This window comes from Mustelus asterias, chromosome 10, assembly GCF_964213995.1.
Source record: "Mustelus asterias chromosome 10, sMusAst1.hap1.1, whole genome shotgun sequence".
Taxonomy (NCBI): domain Eukaryota; kingdom Metazoa; phylum Chordata; class Chondrichthyes; order Carcharhiniformes; family Triakidae; genus Mustelus; species Mustelus asterias.
This window is the reverse complement of record NC_135810.1, coordinates 106,550,660-106,570,799: the sequence shown is the minus strand read 5'-3', so window position 1 is coordinate 106,570,799 and position 20,140 is coordinate 106,550,660. Positions and strand designations below refer to the sequence as shown.

The 20,140-nt window shown below is 41.3% G+C and overlaps 1 protein-coding gene across 4 annotated transcripts in view; it reads left to right on the top strand.

The window, feature by feature from the left end:
• The window catches only part of tmem131 (transmembrane protein 131), a 177,892-nt gene that overhangs the window by 125,581 nt on the left and 32,171 nt on the right, over positions 1-20,140 (top strand). For all 4 annotated transcript variants that reach the window (XM_078222384.1, XM_078222386.1, XM_078222385.1 and 1 more), the window contains 13 exons: positions 1,767-1,875; positions 5,994-6,147; positions 6,309-6,479; positions 7,654-7,764; positions 7,860-7,991; positions 9,701-9,805; positions 13,019-13,105; positions 13,310-13,462; positions 13,682-13,757; positions 13,896-14,013; positions 16,073-16,211; positions 16,328-16,437; positions 17,902-17,968. In XM_078222384.1, the coding sequence (XP_078078510.1) occupies positions 1,767-1,875; positions 5,994-6,147; positions 6,309-6,479; positions 7,654-7,764; positions 7,860-7,991; positions 9,701-9,805; positions 13,019-13,105; positions 13,310-13,462; positions 13,682-13,757; positions 13,896-14,013; positions 16,073-16,211; positions 16,328-16,437; positions 17,902-17,968 (1,532 nt within the window). The remainder of the gene's footprint in view (positions 1-1,766; positions 1,876-5,993; positions 6,148-6,308; positions 6,480-7,653; positions 7,765-7,859; positions 7,992-9,700; positions 9,806-13,018; positions 13,106-13,309; positions 13,463-13,681; positions 13,758-13,895; positions 14,014-16,072; positions 16,212-16,327; positions 16,438-17,901; positions 17,969-20,140) is intronic.

Genomic DNA, 20,140 nt, shown 5'->3' with positions numbered 1-20,140 from the left:
GCATGTCCCATTGTGAGTTATCGTTTCCTTGCACTGCTTTGTTTGCCATCTGGATGCTATTAAACAAGAAAAAGACTGCCTCTAATCCTTGCCTCCATTTGACAATGACTTTGCAATTTGCCATCTGAATAATGTAACCTTCGAAACAATTTTCATGTGTGTACGTGATTCAGATTATTGGCAATTAATTATCTATTAATCAATGTTCTGTTAAACGTGCATATTCTTGCACATCTGTTGCTTATCCCAAGGCATGGTAATAGTTGCATAAAAATCTGGATTCTTTCTGACACAAGTAACAGATTTATTAAAATGTGAAACTTGTTCGCACTGGGGTTATTGTTTATTCAATATTCAGTTTATTTTCTTTGAACTATTTTGAAGTGCGATATGGGAATATCTTCAATTTAAGATACAGTTGAAAGGAATAGGACTTGTTTCACCACGGAAAAGAGGAAGTGTTGCAGTTTCCAAATTTACAAAGGGAGAAAAATTGTTGGAAAAAATTCTTCAAATACCCAGAGTTCATCCATATAATAAAAACGAATCATACAGCATGGAGGTCATGTCCCATGTTTTGTTTTGTTAGCTCTTTAAAATAACTACCTGGCTGGTCTCATCCTTTGACCCTTTTGCCCATGGTTCTGTGTTCCTCCTCTTCAAGTATATATCCCAATTCATTATTCGTGAATCTGCTTTCACCACCTTTACGTTAGTGCATTTCTGATCATGTTTTCCTTTTGAATTTTTGCAAATTAACTTGCACCTTCTCTCTCTAATGGAAATAAAGTAGATAGGGCGGGGGGGGGGGGGGAGAAAAGGGTATTGTTAAAAAAATTATCCATAGAATCCCTACAGTACAGGAGGAGACCATTCGGCCCATCGAGTCTACACCGACCACAATTCCACCCAGGCCCTATTTCCGTAACCCCACACATTTGCCCTGCTAATCCCCCTGACACTAGGGTCATTTAACATGGCCAATCAACCTAATCCGCATATCTTTTGGAGTGAGGGGGGAAACCGGAGCACCCGAAGGAAACCCACGCAGACACGGGGAGAAGGTACAAACTCCACACAGAGACGTGAGGTGGGGATTGAACCCAGTTCTCTGGCGCTGAAAGGCAGCAGTGCTAGCCACCGTGCCACCCCTAGTGTCACAAGTAGGCTTACATTAACACTGCAATGAAGTTGCTGTGAAAATCCCCTAGTCGCCACACTCCAGCGCCTTATCGGGTACACTGAGGGAGAATTTAGCATGGCCAATGCACTTAATCAGCATGTCTGTCGGACTGTGGGAGGAAACCGGAACACCCGGAGGAAACCCACGCAGACATGGGGAGAAGATGCAGACTCTGCACAGATAGTGACCCAAGCTGGGAATCGAACCCAGGTCCCTGGCACTGAGGGACCTTTGAGCACCTTTGCAGATTTTTGCTTGCCCCATTTCACCCAAAGGAAAACAGTTGCAGCTTCTTGTCTTTACACAAAAGGTAGCAGGGGATTAACGAATACGTTAATTGAACAGGTAATTGAAAAGTATAGATTTGAGAGAGAAATCTGAGGAGTAATGAGGTGAAATTGTTTTCTGACCGATTGGATTTATTTTCTGATTTGTAAAGCTTGTTACAGATTTAATGTGTAGTCTACACAGCACTCCTAGCTGCCATTAATTAATGGAGGTGCTACAAGTCAAAAATCGTTACCTATGGTTGCATCTCAAATTTGCTGACATTCGTAACCATTGGTTTGCATTTTAATTTCAGCTTCAAAAGCAAAAAGTACATTGCAGTTTTCTGGGAAAATAACAGTGAAAGCAAAAGAGAAAAATTATTCAAAACTTGAAATTCCATACCAGGCAGAAGTGTTAGAAGGGTAAGTGTGTTGAATTTTAATTTGGGGACAATTCTCTCTTGTAATTAAATATTGATGTTGTTTCAAAAGCAACTAAACAAAAATTGATGGCTGCTTTATTCATGTAGAAAATTTATAGGTATTTAGTTGGTTACCTTTTATAAGACTGCCCTTCTACTTAAAGTTGTATGTCTTGCTCAACTGCTGCTGAAAGCTTCCCATGGCTTGGTTGCCTCCAGGCTCCACCAATACAATATCCTGCTGACCAGCCCTCATGTTTCACTATACATAAACCTGATCTCCAAAACTTTTCTGCCTGTACCCTAACTCTCAGTAAGTCTTGTTCACTCATAACACCTACGCATGTGGAACTACATTGGCCCCTGGTCCACCAGCACCTTATTCAAATTCCTCCATGGTCTTATCTGATGCCATCTCGGTTTCCTCCCCCAGTTCTACAACCCTCCACGAAACCTACTGTTCCTTAAATTCTGGCCTCTTGTGCATTCCTACATCCTTCGCCCTACAATTGGTAACTGTGCATTTAACCACCTAGAACAGAAGCTCTGGAGTTTCCTTTAACCCCTCCAACTTCCTGCCTGCAAGACCTACCCCTGATCAAACTTTTAAGTCACCCATTTTAATATCCCCTTCAGCTTGGTGTTACTTTCTGTCTGATAAACTTCCTGTGTAGCACTATAGGGCACTTTACTCTGTTAAAGCTGTTAAATAAATGCTGCCTGTTGGACTTAATTTAGAACTAATTAGTGTTCTTGGACAGGAAGGAACTGACCCATCTTCTAGATAAAATAATCGGTGTTACTCATGACTATCCTTTCCTGCTATCTTCCCCATATCAGTTCTATGTCTGAGATTATAATTTGTAACTTCAACATTGGGAATGACAAATTTGTGTTCCGTGAACTTTGTAAAAGCACTTGCAAGTCTTTGTTTATATACTCTTAAGCCAATTATTTCTTTGGGTTTTAGTGTATTAATGGAATCCGTTCTGACTTCCTGCATGCTTTTAATTATCCTTCATCGGTAGAGTTGAGCAAATCATTCATTTATTTGCTGACTGAAATCACTATCTTGGTTGGTTACGGCTTGATCGTTTGATGGACCATCTGCGTCTCAGTTTAGATTGCTAGGCTATAATCTGGCACTTAAGAATTCAGTAAGAAGTTTAACAACACCAGGTTAAAGTCCAACAGGTTTATTTGGTAGCAAAAGCCACACAAGCTTTCGAGGCTCTGAGCCCCTTCTTCAGGTGAGGAACACCTGAAGAAGGGGCTCAGAGCCTCGAAAGCTTGTGTGGCTTTTGCTACCAAATAAACCTGTTGGACTTTAACCTGGTGTTGTTAAACTTCTTACTGTGTTTACCCCAGTCCAACGCCGGCATCTCCACTTAAGAATTCTGCAGTCAGACTCTGCCAGTGGGTAAGGATTTCCGCTGCGGTTTAATATCCAACAGTCTTTTCTCTGTCTCGAGTACAGTGGTGATCCTTACCTGATTTGGTTTATTATTGTCACCGGTATTAGTACACAGTGAAAAACATTTGTTTCTTGTGTGCTATACAAACAAAGCATACCGTACGTAGAGAAGGAAAGGAGAGGGTGCAGAATGTAGTGTTACAGTCAAAGAACAAAGAAAATTACAGCACAGGAACAGGCCCTTCGGCCCTCCAAGCCTGCACCAACCATGCTGCCTGACTTAACTAAAACCCCCTACCCTTCTGGGACCATATCCCTTTATTCCCATCCTATTCGTGTATTTGTCAAGACGCCCCTTTAAAAGTCACTACCGTATCCGCTTCCACTACCTCCCCCGGCAACGAGTTCCAGGCACCCATTACTCTCTGTAAAAAATCTGCCTCGTATATCTCCTTTAGACCTTGCCCCTCGCACCTTAAACCTGTGCCCCCTAGTAATCGACTCTTCCACCCTGGGGAAAAATCTTCTGACTATCCACTCTTTTCACGCCTCTCATAAACTTGTAGACTTCTATCAGGTCGCCCCTCAACCTCCGTCGTTCCAGTGAGAACAAACCAAGTTTCTCCAACCTCTCATCATAGCTAATGCCCTTCATACTAGGCAACATCCTGGTAAATCTTTTCTGTACCCTCTCCAAAGCCTCCACATCCTTCTGGTAGTGTGGCGACCAGAATTGAACATTATATTCCAAGTCATAGCTAGGGTGTAGGGGAAGATCAACTTAATGAGTTAGGTCCATTCAAAAGTCTGATGGCAGCAGGGAAGAAATTGTTCTTCAGTCAGTTAGTACATGACCTCAGACTTTTGTATCTTTTTTCCGATGGAAGAAGGTGGAAGATAGAATCTCTGGGATGCTTGGGGTCATTTATTACGCTGGCTGCTTTGCTGAGGCAGCGGGAAGTGTAGACAGAGTCAATGGATGGGAGGCTGGTTTGCGTGATGGACTGGGCTACATTCATGACCCTTTGTAGTTTCTTGCGGTCTTGGGCAGAGCAGGAGCCTTACCAAGCTGTGATACAACCAGAAAGAATGCTTTCTATGGTGCATCTGTAGCGGACATGCTGAATTTCCTTAGCCTCCTTAGGAAGTAGAGGCACTGGTGGGCTTTCTTAGCTATAGTGTCGGCGTGGAGGGACCAGGACAAGTTGGTGATCTGGACACCTAGAAACATGAAGATCTCGACCATTTCCACTTCATTCCCATTGATGTAGACGGGCATGTCCTCCAATGCACTTCTGAGATCAGTGAATGAGGAAGTTTTCCTTGCAAAGCCTTTGGGTCTATAAATTGGGTTGTAGCCAGAACTGCACAAACTGTACCTCTAGAAATTATCCACTGACGACCTCTACAAACACAGCTGCTCACTGGTGGTACACTTACCTTGTATGTTGGTCCCACGCCAAGCCTTGAGCACAAAGTCTATGCTAAGACTTGTGTTGTCCTCGCGTGAATGCCACTTTATTGGAAACTGTTAAACCAAGGTTCCTTCTGCCTGTTAAAGTAAATGTGAAAGATCCCATGACATGACTGAGTGGGGAGATTGTCTTAATGACAGGGTGAACACTTATTCCTTGACCAACTCCACCAAAAAGAAAATAAGCTGGTGACTATTTTGCTGCTATTGTGGGAATTACGATTATTTGCATATTGGCTTTTGCATTTGCTGGCATTATAGTAGTGACTGCAGTTAAATTAATTGTATGTGAAATGTAAGGTTTCTGTACCATTTCACTGATCATTGAAATCATTAAGCACAAAGCCAGGCCTTGTAAGGGTAGGGGGCAGCTTTCCTTTGATAAAGAACATCAATTAGCCAGTTGGAGTTTTAAAGCGAGTCTGATGCCTTCATATAGTCACTTCTACTGATAACAGCTGCCTTATTTCCAGATTTTTGCTGAGGCACAAGACTGATGCAAATCATAGAATCATAGTGCAGAAAAGGCCTTTTGGCCCATCAAATCTGCACCGACACATTAGAAACACCTGAACGCCACCTAATCCCATCTGCCAGCACTTGGCCCATAGCCCTGAATGTTATGATGTGCCAAGTGCTCATCCAGGTACTTTTTAAAGGATGTGAGGCAACCTGCCTATACCACCCTTCCAGACAGCGCGTTCCAGACCGTCACCACTCTCTGGGTTAAAAAAAAAGTCTTTCCCCCTAAACCTCCTGCCCCTCACCTTGAACCTACGTCCCCTTGTGACTGACCCTTCAACTAAGGGGAGCAAAGATGAAGGAGATCCCACTTTCCACGCCACCCACCTGCCCAATCGCACCCAGTATTGAATTTAAAATCTTACACCGTGATTGTCACCTGTTTTGGTGTTGAATGCTAATCACTTTCTTTTGATGGAGCCACTCCACGACTGAGCTCAAGGGTAAGAGACTGGAGGAGCTGAGCTAGACATTTCCGGGTGAATTGAAACTGTAACCCATATACTGTTGGGGTCGAACTTTGGAATGGATATCAGAAGGAAAAAATTGCATGATGGACTGGGCTATATTCATGATTCTTTGTAGTTTCTTGCGGTCTTGGACAGAGCAGGAGCCATACCGAGCTGTGATACAACCAGAAAGAATGCTTTCTATGGTGCATCTGTTGTTGTCGAGTGGGAAGAAAGTGAAGTTTTTTTGTGATTTACAGGTACTTGGGATATGACCATGCAGCAACACTGTTTCATATCAGAGACAGTCCTACAGATCCAGTGGAGAGACCAATATATCTAACAAATACATTCAATTTTCCGATCATTATACACAATGTTTCTTTGCCAGAAGATGCAAAGAGTATGTTCAAGGTAAATATAAACATTTTAATTATGCCAAAAAATATGTTGTCTGTATTATTTGTCATGATCTGGTTATTTCTCCTCTTTTGAGCAGTAAATTGTTGAATTCAAAAGACATTTATATAAAATTGTTTGATTTAAGTTGTGACCCTTTTTTTTTCTCTTCATAGATTAAAAACTTCAGTGAGCCAGTTTCTGTTCCCCCTCACAAAGCACTCTATATATTTTCTCTACTTTTCACGGCAACCACTTCCTCCATTCATATAGACAGCAACATCCTGCTTGTCACAAATGCGTCAAAATTTCACCTGCCTGTGCGAGCCTATACGGGGTTTTTAGATGTAAGTACACAAAGAAAAATACGTTTTCAGTGTTTGCTAATGAGCTTCAGTTGAAGTAGAAAGTGCAAAATATTTGTATTCTAGAAAGTGCGGAATATTTAAGTTCTCGATGTGGGTTTTGTAAGTTGCATACTGCAACCATACTTTCTGTTCTACATCTAACTTAATTCAAGAGCGAAATTCAGATTGAAGGAATTGAAATTCCAAGCAAATGGTAATATTTGTTACGCAAAGTTTTGCAGTGTTAGATATATATTTTATAGAAATTAAAAAGGTGAGCTTTCATTTGTTCTGATAAAACTTTCTTTGAAACAATTCTGGTGGTATTATTGAGTGCTTTGGGAAATGAGTTCTTGAATTAATAGAATGCTTCCTGCTGTTACAACTTTCACTGGCCTTTTTCCTATTCTTATGCTACCTGGCTTGGTCTGAAAAGTGTTTTTTCAGGGTTGGTGTTTGCTTGATTGCTGTGAACATCGTAAATGAGATGCATGTGCTGCGTTACCAGGAAAATGTTTTCTGTTGTGTTGTATTGTCACCCACAAAGAACTTTTGACATTGCTGTCCAGAAAATGTGTGATATTTACTTGTGTACACATGACTGTTAGGAGTTATCGTATTACTATGCTACAGTCGAGGCACCTAACAGAACAGGCGGCACGGTAGCACAGTGGTTAGCACTGCTGCTTTCACAGCTCCAGGGACCTGGGTTCGATTCCCGGCTCGGGTCACTGTCTGTGTGGAGTTTGCACATTCTCCTCGTGTCTGTGTGAGTTTCCTCCGGTCCAAAGATGTGCGGGTTAGGTTGATTGGCCATGCTAAAATAGGTTGGAGGGATTAGCGGGTAAATATGTAGGGATATGGGGGTAGGGCCTGGGTGGGATTGTGGTCGGTGCAGACTCAATGGGCCAAATGGCCTCTTTCTGCACTGTAGGGTTTCTATGATTCTATGAACACAACACTTCTGTTATGAAGTGCCGCAATGCAGTGCTTGTTTCAGGATAGAGTCCATCCTTGTACAAATAGGGCTTAGTTTTGCTTAGTTTGGTAAAGTACAACCTAAAAAGTAATTTATGGATCTGGGTTTGAAGTAGAATGATTGACCTGTAATTTGATTTTTTTTAAAATTGTACATGGAGCATTTTTTACTGAAGCTATTTTAATAATTTTGCAGTACTTTGTACTTCCACCAAGTTTAGAGGAGCGCATCATAGACTTCGGTGTGTTGAGTGCCACAGAAGATGGCAATGTTATTTTTATCATTATGAATAGCAACCCAATTGAGGTAAGATGCCCTTTCTGGAATTTTTTGGAATTGTTTGAGGTGCCTCACGCTGCCATTCTTCTTTTTTATTGATTTTGATGTTTTGATCTCTTCAGCTGGCAGTGAAAGCCTGGTATGTTGTGGGAGACAGCCTTAGTATTGAATTGCTGATGGTAGAGAGAGGCAACAGAACCACAGTTTCCAGCCTTCCTGATTTAGAAAAGATGTCGCCAACAGAACAGTCTTCTGTAAGTCTTTATTTCTGATTCTGTATACCTATTTCTTAACATTGTACATTAGATAACTTCCTTTCCTGTGTTTGGGTATGTATCCAGTGACATTTTGCATTAACTGGACCCAGTCACGCCCAAATCCTAACCCGCTTTAACACTTGCAAATGGACACTCCTAATTTATAACTGTTATGTTCCCACTGAACCTTTAACCTATGATTTTTAAAAAGGTTGAGAATAAAATCCATATACCAGTCTATAACCCACTGTTCAGGTATTAGTGCGACTATCCTAAAACATGTATTTCAATCCCAGCAAATTTTGTTGGCAACTGGGACTATACCCAAGTTAGCACATGGTCTCCATCCACATTGTGCAGTCCCGTCCCCCCCCGCCCCCCCCCAAAAATCTTGGAATCATACAGTGCAGAGGAGGCCCTTCAATAATATCGAAAACCAATAAAATGGTGTTCAAAGAAAATTTGTTAATCTCTCAATAGCTATTCTCCAACATTCTTTGTAGCAGCATTAAGATTAATTTTTGATTCCTCGGGATTCATGGACAGTCCTGGGTGGTTCATAGCGTTGGGGTGTGAAGGTTAACACTCCTAATACAAGAAGGTGCTGAATTTAAAATATAGTGGTATATAATGTGAGGATTTTGGTAAAGGGAATTTGCTGGCACGTTTGGCCCGAATGTACACTTCCAACTGGTCAAAGTTAGTTGAAGACTTCGGGTGTAACTTAGTACATCTTCTAATGCTAGCTTTTCATCATTCTCTGAAGGCTTGGGGTTGTTGCCCAGGTGGTTGTGCACACTGCTTCAAAGTACTTGGGGAAAGTTTTGTTCATTGTTAAGGCAGTATGCAATCTGGACATGTTTAGACATGTTTTCTTCGTAATTATTCAATGCTTGAGGGACTGTTGACATCCAATAGCATTTCCTTTGTGAGTCTATTACATAATTGCGCCTTGCTTGTTAATCATTCCATAGATGACCATTGTATATGTTTTTTGAGCTGTCAGGATTAAATGATTTTCAAATAGGTTAGCAGAAAGGATTTGGAATAAAATATTCAAAAATTACACTTGAAGTCGGACTAGTAGCAATTTCTCAATGTTCTTGTTTTGCCGATTGAATGGTTTAGGTGTTGGCCGTCAGACAAGTGTTTGTTTTTATCATAGTATCGTTGCTTGCAGATGGAGAGCAGATACACTTTTATACAGACGGGACCATTGTTAGGCACAATGTTGCTGTAATGAAGCTATCTGCAATTTGGTGTCGATTTAAGGCGATAAAAAGTCTTAATTACTCTGCCTTTGTGATTAGCCAGAGGCCAATTACTTGAGTAGATTCTGAACAGGCAACATCTAAAGCAAGAAATAGGACAATATTTTGTTTCATTATTTTAATGCTGTCTTTTTACAAGTGCATGTAGAGAGATATGGGGTGGGGCTCAGTTTTTAAAGGCCCTTTGCTATCTCAGATTAACATTAGACATTGAAGTAGCTGTGAGAGCAGTCAAGATTGCTTGCAGGCATTGTCCCCATTTCTAAACCAGCATAATCAGCTTCATCTTCCTAGAACACACTCTTGACCTATGTTTATCTGGTTTCTGTACACTTGGGATTGTAAGTAATTATCTTTCAAAACTGCTCCGGTTTGAGTGGGATGATGTGTAATCTATAACATTTACTCAAATATAACATTTTCTATTCTTAACAGATGATATTAGCCTCAGGTTATTATGCAGTGTTTAGGATGCAGTTAACTGCAAAAGAACTTGAAGGACCATATGACGGAGCAGTACAGATCACAACAGATTATGAGGTAATGTCTTTCTGGTGTACAGTCAGCGTTTACAAGCTTAACAAAAACTTTGCACCAATATGTTCTGTGACTACAAAGTCTCCATTATTTTCATTCAGATGGAATGAATAATTCAGGTCTGTTCAACAGGGTCAAAGCAAGCATCTGTCACTGTTAACAGCCAGTCCAAATATCTTTACATTCTTAGTGAACAGTTGAACTGGTAAACATCATATATTGAGACACTAATTAGCACTAGTGAGCTCCCAACACCATTTATTCATGGGACTTTGGTGTCACTGGCTAGGCTAGCATTCACTGCCATCTCTAATTGCCCTTGAGAAGGTGGGTGGCATGCTGCTTTTTTGAACTGCTGCAGTCCATGTGAAGAAGGAACACGCACACAATGCTTTTAGGAATGGAGTTCCAGGATATTGACCCAGCAACGGTGAAGGAACAGCAGTATAGTTCCAAGTTGGGATACTGTATGACTTGCTGTGCAACTTGGAGGTGGTGTTGTACCCATGCAACTACTGCCCTTGTCCTTCCAGGTGATAGAGGTCACGGGTGTCAGAGTAGTCTTGGTGAGTTCCTGCAGTGCATGTTCTAGATGGCGTACACTGCTGCCACCGTGTATTGGTGGTGGATACCAGCAGGCTTCTTTGTCTTGGATCGCGTCAAGCTTCTTGAGTTGAAGGTGCATGCACCCAGACAATTGGAGAGTATTCCCTCTGCTGACAAGAACCCTGTAGATGGTTAGCAGGCTTTGGAGAGTCAGGCAGTGAGTTACTCTGTGCAGAATTCCTAGCCTTTGACCTCTTGTAACTACAGTATTTATAAAGCCAGTTCAGTTTTTGGTCATTGTTGTCCCCAGGATATTGATAGTGAGGGATTCAATGATAGTAATGTAATTGAATATCAAAGGGAGATGGTTAGATTGTCTCTGTTGTTGGAGATGGTCATTGTTTGGATCTTGTGTGGTGCGAATATTACTTGTCACTTATCAATCCAAGCCTGAATTTTCTGTCCAGGTCTTGCTATATGTAGGCACAGACAGGCTGCTTCAGTATCTGAGGAAATGTAAATGGTGCTGAACACATGCAATCATCAGTGCGCATCCCACTTCTAACCTAATGAGGAAAGGAAGATCATTGAAGCAGCTGAAGATGGTTGGGCCTAGGACACTCCCATAAGGAACTCCTGTAGTGATGTCTTAGAACTGAGATGATTGATGTCCAACAACCACACCCATTGACTCTAGTTTTGCCAGGGCTCCTTGATGTCACACTTGGTCAGATGTTGCCTTGATGTGAAGTGCAGTCGTTCTCACCTCTGGAATTCAGCTCTTTTGTCCATGTTTGGACTAAGACTGTACTGAGATCAGGAGCTGAGGGGCCTTGCGAAACCCGAACTGAGTGTCCATGAGCAGGCTATTGCTGAGTAAGTCTCGCTCCATAACACTGTTAATGACTATCTTCCATTGTTTTCCTGATTGAGTAGACTAATGAAGCAGTAATTATTATGTAGAAAAGTAAAGGAAAATGCAATCAGTGAAGGCGCATTTTCACTTCCCTTGTATTTGGAATTATGCGCACATTACCCAAATGTTTGGGAAACATACTGTAGCTAGCATGTGACATACAGGGGGAACTTGGTGTTGACGAGTGTTAACGTCAAGACTGGCCTTTTTGTGCAAGGTTAACTTGCCGAGCTGAAATGATGCTTGGCTTAATCTGTTCTGTCTTTGTGATGTGGTTATGTTAAAAATGTTGGAGATGATTCTTCCAAAAAAAAATTTTAAGTGCCGAATTCGTATGAAAACTGGAGTAACTCCCGTTGATATTTTTAGCGGGATTTCCGGAATGCATCTCCCACATTCTGAGCACTGCAGAGTGCCCTAACATTCCCCCTGGTTAGGCCCCAACAAGAGTAATACGTTCAGTTTAGCTCACCACACTTTAGAGAAGGTGCAGAAACTTAACAAGATCATGTGTTTCACGAATTACTTTCTCAATTTGTCCTGACCTTTTAAAGGTCCATGTATATACCCCCAGAGTTATAACAGCGCACAGGACCAGCCCATCAAGTCCTTGCCAGCTCTCTTTGGAGAAATCTAGACTATTTCATTCCCCTGCTCGATCCCTGCAGCATTGCAAATTGATTTCCCTCAAGGGCCCTTCCAATTTCCTTAGGAATTTGTCATCACCTTGCTACCACCACCCTCTAGGACGACCAGTTCCAAGTCATTCCCACTCACTGTGCGAAAGAACAGTTCTTTCTCTCACTCCCTCAGCATCTCCTTTCTCAAAATCTTAAATCTTGGTCCCCCTGGTCTTTTTTTTGTCCACATTATCTAACTCTGCCACATCTCTTAACAAAACTCCCCTCAATCACCTTTGCTCTCGGAACAATTCTGGCATTCCCAACCTAACCATGTAACTAAAATTCCTCATGCCTGAACCATTCTGTTAGATATCTGCACCTTCTCATCCTTTCCTAAAATGTAGTGACCTAAATTGAATGTATTATCCCTGTTGGGGTCTAACCAGAGCTTTGTAATGGTTCAGCATAACTCTTCCCTACTTTTGTAATTAATGCCTCTATTTATGAAGCACACGATCATATGTTTCACAAGCTACTTAAGTTTTCCTGCCATCTTCAAAGGTCCATGTATATAACCCTCCCCGCAACTCAAAGTCCCTCTGTTCGTTAATATTACTTCACCCTATCCCTTCTAAAATGGATCGTCTCCCACAGTTCTATTAAATTCCTTCTGTCTTGTCTGCCTATCCAGCAAAATCCTATTTCAATTCACTGATATCATCCTCAGTGTTTACTGCACCACCAAGTCAGCAGGTGTTGAAATTTGTATTGTATCACCATTCTCTGTATTCCCAATATCCAGTCACTTATCTAGGAATTGTTAAATTAGGCTGTTACATAAATTGATCTAACCTGGAAGCTACGTTGGAAGTTGTTCTGCAGAAGCCCCAAGACTTGCATTATATCTTCTACATGTATTGCGAGATCTTTTGTCCTTGTCAAAAAAAAAACCTGAAGTCTGCTGATTTTTCTATCTCCCATCTGCCAACCCCAGGAAGCATTTTTCAGCAGGGCTCGAATGAGCTTATTTTAGAATTAGTTTGACGATGAGGGTTTTATTTGGGTGAAGGTTAATTGTAGAAAATCGCTATATTTGTTGTAGGCTAACAATCTCCTCTTTTTTTAATACAGATTTTAACCATCCAAGTAAAAGCACTTATTGCTGTAGGCTCCTTGGTTTGCTCACCCAAGCACGTTGTTCTTCCAGGCTCATTTCCAGTAAGATGAAGCTTATTTCTCCTATTTCAGTTTTGTTAATATCTCACTACTCTTGCTGCTGCTGATTTGACAAAATGTTTTGAGCTTGAAATTGTTTTTTTTTTGGAGCACTTCTTTTGAGGAGTAAAGAATGAGAGGGGAGATGTGTGTGTTAAATGCTTCCTTCACCCCCATGTGTAAGCTTATGACTATCTTATTTTGCAGGGGAAAGTAGTTCATCATAGTTTAAATATAATGAGTTCCTTCTCACAGAAGGTGAAGCTACAGAATATACGTCCTCTAACAGAGGATGTGCGATTCTACTACAAAAGGATGAAAAATAACAAAGATGATTTAGAATCAAAAAAGAAATCCAAGGTTTGTCATATTTTGTACTCTGTACATGTGCATGATTCTCTCATTCTTATAAGCAGCACATTAGTTTCCATATTTCAACTATACAACTCTCTTGGACATTAAACTCAACTACCTGTGTTATTTTTTAATTTTTGTTGCAATGCTGAGTCGATCATTGTTTGCTTTGGTGTAACTTAAGTATTACCCTGCTTTATTAATTATATTTTATCTTTATTGCAGATAGCAAATATTTATTTTGATGCTGGCTTACAATGTGGGGATTATTGTTATGTGGGATTGCCTTTTTTATCTAAATGTAAGTAATTAAAATTCATCTTTGTAATTTCACCAAGAAATATACACATGGAAAATATTGATAGTTTTTGCATTGAGTAATTTCTTTTGTCTCCACTACCTTCCCCCACCCCCCTCTCTTTACCCCCACCCTCCCCAGCGGAGTTAAGGTTGCAGCATAGTCTCGCAATGCAAGATGATGCATGGGATGCAGACTGGGATTTGTATAAGAATTTGTACAAAAAATGGACAGAACTTAAGGAAAACTCAGGGCACAAGTGAGTTCTTACATTTTAGTGTTGAAAACCTGTTGTTGTTATTTGTGAATACCACTGCTAATGCTATAATGGGTGGCATGGTGAGTTAGCATGCTGCCTTTTGACCAAGTCCTCCAGAAGTTCAAATTCAACCGTGCTAATAAAATGAATTTCCATTCCCTGGGTATCCAAATTGAAATTAGTTTGGATGCCATTATCTTGTCTCGTGGGGAGGTGGGTGTATGAGTTCACAGTATGGAATATTAAATAGTCATTGTCTCTTTCTCGAGACAGAAGGATGCGAAGCCATGGTGACATAATGGTAATGTCCCTGCACTAGTGATCCAGAGGCCCAGGGTAATTCTCTAAAGTTGTGGGTTCAAATCCCACCCTGGTCAAATGAAAGCTAGCCATCAGTAATGACAACCAGCATTGATTTTTGCAAAAGCCCATCTGCTTCGCTAATGTCCTTTTTAGGGAAGGAAATAGAATCATAGAACCCCAACAGTGCAGAAGGAGGCCATTCGGCCCATCAAGTCTGCACTGACCACAATCCCACCCAGGCCCTATCCCATTAACCCCACGTATTTACCCTGCTATTCCCCCTGAAACTGTGGGGCAATTTTACCACGGCCAATCAACCTAACCCACACATCTTTGGACTTGTGGGATGAAACCGGAGCACCCGGAGGAAACCCACGCAGACACGGGGAGAACATGCAGACTCCACACTGTCACCCCAGGCCGGAATTGAACTCGGGTCCCTGGCTCTGTGAGGCAGCAGTGCTAGCCACTGTGCCACCCTTACTCAGCCTGGCCTGTATGTGGCTCCAGATCCACAGGTTAACTCTTAACTGCCCTCTGAAATGGCCGAGCAAGCCATTGACTTCGAGGGTAATTGAGGATGGCAGCAAATACTGGCCTTCCCAATGACTCCTACATCCCCTGAAATAATTTTTTAAAAGGATGCCCGATGAAGGAAAGCAATAGAAAATGCTTTGTAGAAGTTAGAACTAAGATGTATTTCTCAATAAAATTGCAAAGAATTTATCAAAGCTGCTGTTTGATTTCTGTATAACTGATATTGTAAGAGAGGAGGTAACTTGTAGACCAGGTACACGTATTGGCAAACCAGCAGGTGGTGGAATTGAGCTCGAGGCAGGTTGGTCCAAAGTACAGTAAAGCTGTATTGAGCTTGACGTAAATTGCATGTACAGGCCATTATCTACTAGTATGTCAAGTTCATAGAATCATAGAAACCCTACAGCACAGAAAGAGGCCATTCGGCCCATCAAGTGTGCACCGACCACAATCCCACCCAGGCCCTACCCCCATACCCCTACATATTTTACCCACTAATCCCTCTAACCTACGTACCTCAGGGCACCAAGGGCAATTTTAGCATGGCCAATCAACCTAACCTGCACATCTTTGGACGGTGGGAGGAAACCAGAGCACCCGGAGGAAACCCACGCAGACACGAGGAGAATGTGCAAACTCCATACAGACAGTGACCCAAGCCGGGAATCGAACCCAGGTCTCTGGAGCTGTGAAGCAGCAGTGCTAACCACTGTGCTACCGTGCCACCCTGCAGTTGCAGGAGGATTTTTTTTTAAGCACTCTAAACTGTCATCCCTTGGTGTGTGGCTGGCTGAAACGTGATAGAATTTGGGCACGTTAAGTAATGGTTACTGAAGTAAGTTCTTGGTAACATCACTGGTATCCGTTTGTCTTTTATCCTTTTCACTAGCCTCTGGTTCACAGCCCTACCAACTAAATATTTTGATTGCCACTGCATGCTGATTAGGCCAATGTTCCTGCAGATACGTCATCACCATAGCATTCAGACACATTAGGTTAACCATACATTAAAACTATGGGAATTGAGTCACTTTGCCAGAAGTGCAGGCTAAATTTAAGTAAAGTGGTAGAAGTCGCCATTTTGTGTTATACAATGGTTACCCTTGTATTGCAATTATTTTAAATTAGGTTACATTGTACTTCTAGTACTTTGTAAAAAGGTGCTGTGCATTTAATGCTGGCATGTGTTTTTTGACTAGTCTTTGCCTTTTTTTTTAAGGATGGATGTTGTCTTTGAAGTAGATACAGACCTACAGAAAAGTGTTCAAGCTGTAATCACATCAGAGCTTATGTGGCCATCATTGATCAACGCAACACGAGATTTAATTTTCCCACTTACAAACACAAATAACACATCAGTAAGTATTTATCGCAAGTGTATTTAATAAAAATAAACCTAAAAGGTGAACCATTTGTATAACTGTTGCGTCAGTGATTTCAGATCAATTGGTAATTATTGCTGTTTCCTCTGCAGGAAAAAGAACTCATTTTAGAAAATCCAGCAGATGCACCTGTGTTTGCCCAACTTCTTCCTTTAGCATTGTATCCCAATCCTTCATTTGTTGCAGATGTGTTAATGGAAAGGTATGTATTTGCTATTTCATTTCATTATTTCTTTACTAACCAACCTGCATATCGCTCTACACCCTCTACTCCATCTCCTGTGAGCTAGAGAAAGAAGCCTGGATAATATTGTCCCTCTTTCTCCGCTCAAGAACAGAAGTATAAGGTATTAAAAGGCTGTCTGTACTTGCTGGTGTCACCAGAGACTGGCTGAGATACGTATAATGTAAAATATAGGGTACATATCTACAGAGGGTGCAGGAATAAAGAGACCTGGGGGTCTAAGTGCAAGAATCAGGAGACACATTGAGAAAGTGAAGTTACAAAGAAAGAGCATATGGGATTAGCAGCCTAGAGTACAAAAGCAAGGAAGTTATGATGAACCTTTTATGAAACCCTAGTTTGGCCTCAACTGGAGCATTTTTATCTGATTCTGGGCACTGCAGAATGATTCCAAGGATAAGGGACTTCGCTTGGGTGGGTAGATTGGGGAAATTGGGACTGTTCTTGGAGAAGTGAGAGTTGAGAAGAGATCTGGTGGACTTATTCAAAATCGTGAGGGGTCTAGACAGGATAGCTAGAGAGAAATTGTTTCTTTTGCCAGAAGGGCTGAGAAGCAAAGGGCACATTTGTGATTCACAGAATCTTCAGCAACACGAGGCAAAACCTTTTATGTTGCGAGTGGTTATGGTTTGGAATGCACTGCCTGAGACTGTGATGGCGACAGGTTCAATACTGGCTTTCAGAAGAGAATTGGATAAACACTAGAAGGTTTGCTATGAGAAAAGGGAGTGGGCATAGCTGAGTTATCGCAGCGAATTGACATGGAGAAGATGGTTCGCATGGCTGCCTCTGTTGTAACCATTCTGAGTCCATGTCGATTATGTAAAACATTTTCTGTAAGCTGTTCCCTTCCAAATGTATTAGCCTTGGTCACCTTTTGTGTCTGGAAAAATAATTGAATATATTTATGGCTTCAGAACAGTAGGAAATAACATTGCATGAATATGTTAAGGTACAAATGCAATAATTGTGTATAACTACTTGATCTTCGTTATGTTTAATACCTTCAGTTTTGAGTTTGACGTTTGTTTTCTATACCATCCATGGTGCCCTATAATTTGACATGATGCAAAGAAGAAAACTTTGCTCCTGTTGACGACAGTTCTTTATTTAATACCCGTAATCTAACAATTGCTAGCTGTCCGGACCATTCATTATTGCTAGTTTAATTCCAAACAGAATCAGACTCTTGATCATGCCTAGTGAGCATGTTATCACTAATGAATCTATGTAACTGTTGCGAAGTTGGATTTTAAAAACCTATTGATGCAAATTATAAATTGTGATAATAGTTAATACATTGAAAAATGCAGACTGTTAGCACAGGCATTAACTTGTGGTATAGACCTTCAAATGTATGGTCTGAAACATGATGGTTAGTGATCATCTGCATTTACTGTAACTCTCATTCTTTAATTTCAGGCTTCACTTAGGCAAGCATGCAAATCTGGATACAAAAACCTTTGAATTTATGATCGTCAGCAACCATGTAAGTTAAATAAGTTTGCCCTCCAAGAATAACAAACACCTCCGTTTGAGGGTTAAATTTAAGGCTCGGGCCTTAATTGGGTTGCCTTCCTGAATTCCTGGCCTGAACTTGAGATTTAATAGGAGAGAAGCAGCTTTGTTAGCTATGATTCCTACTAAGGCCTCCAACGCAACCAATGTGATGATGATGTATGTCTCAAGATAGTTTTCTTAAATATATTTGAACAGCAGATATAGTGGTTCATAGAGCTCATAGAACCATGCAGTGCCGAAGGAGGCCATTTGGCCCATCCTGTCTGCACTGACCAAAGTCCCACCCAGGCCCTATCCCCATAGCCCCATGCATTTACCCTAGCTAGTCCCCCTGACACTAAGGGGCCAATCCACTTAACCCACACATCTTTGGACTGTGGGAGGAAACCCACGCAGACACGGGGAGAACGTGCAGACGCTGCACAGACAGTGACCCAAGCCAGGATCCTGGCACTGAGACAGCAGTGCCAACCACTGTGCCACCCTTGATGTTTCTTAGAATGGTCATGGTGCTTGATGAAGACTGTAGATAAATGGATGTTGTTAAATATAATGAGGATTTTTTTTTGTATGACAGTCAGCATAAGGAACAAAAACGCAGTGTTTTTGATTTTGACTTGTATGAGGCAGCAATGTTTGCTATGATGGATATAGTGGAGAAAATGTTAACCTAGAAATTGATGTTTTTTTAAACTTCAGTTTCCCCATTGGTTAATTAAATTTGATCTCTAGTTTATACTGAATTGAAAGAAAATTGTCAAGAAGGGAAGTAAGCTGCAATGTAATCGAAATGCAGGATTATTTCTCTGCCTAACAAATGCAACCAAATTCTTTAGATATTCCATAGATAGGCTGAAAAGTAGATTTGCTATAGTTCCAGCAATGACTGGATAATACATTAAAAACTAGTGATGTACTCAATCCGTAGTTTAAGAGTGGGGTTTAATAGGAGTATGTAAAATGAGGGAACATTTTCACTGGTTGGTCAGTTGGTACTCTGGGGACATAACTTTAGCGTTCTTACTGAAGGCACAACAGGTGAAGCTGAGACCTTTCACATGGGAATTTATTGTCACAAGTAATTATTTGAAGTCTAGTCAGACATTTTAAGGAGGAAACGCAAATATTAATTCCACAAATCCACAGTGACACAGTGGTTGGCACTGCTGCCTCACAGCGCCAGGGACCCAGGCTCGATTTCTGGCTTGGGTCACTGTCTGTGTGGAGTCTGCACATTCTCCCTGTGTCTCTGGGTTTCCTCCCACAGTCCGAAAGACGTCCTGGTTAGGTGCATTAGTTATGCTAAATTCCCCCTCAGTGTACCCAAACAGGCGACTACGGGATTTTCACAGTAACTTTATTGCAGTGTTAATGTAAGCCTACTTGTGACAAATAAATGTTACATTACATTTTGGAAAGTTGTGGAAAAAGAACAAGATTTAGAGGTGATAACTAGCAATTTCTCATTCTTTGAGCTGATGACAGTGAGTCATTTCCATTTTTATACTGCCTTACTGTTAATCAGCTTTCAGATTTATACACTAATTTGTACATCTTTTTTGGATGTTGTGATATTCAGTAACTTGCAGTGATTCAGCCACATCTCTGCACCTCTTGACTGTTGTCACAGTTCTGCAGTTAGCTGGCTGTAGAGTTATAAACCCCTGTGAGGGAAACGCCTCAATGCTTCATTCTGTGTCGATGCGTGTTCATGATGCTGCCCTTGTTGACCGATGTGAGATCAAGTGGTATTCTGCTTTATTGGGACCAAACTAATATTTCTAAAGAACTTTGCTTGGTGCTGACCATGAAATTGGTCTGTCCAGAACTGCATGGTGCTGCTAATTCAGGCTAGGCTGTATGTTGTTTTGTTTCTATCTAGCTTTATTTGAATAACTTGTTTAGATGGTGTATAAGATGTTGAGAGGCATAGATCGGGTGGACTCTGAGGTTTTTTCCCAGGGTGGAAATGGCTGCCATGAGAGGTGCTGGGGGGTAGGTACAGGGGAAATGTTAGGGGGAAGTTTTTCACACACAGGGTGGTGGGTGAGTGGAATCGGCTGCCGTCAGTGGTGTTGGAGGCAAACTCAATAGGGTCTTTTAAGAGACTCCTGGATGAGTACATGGGACTTAATAGGAT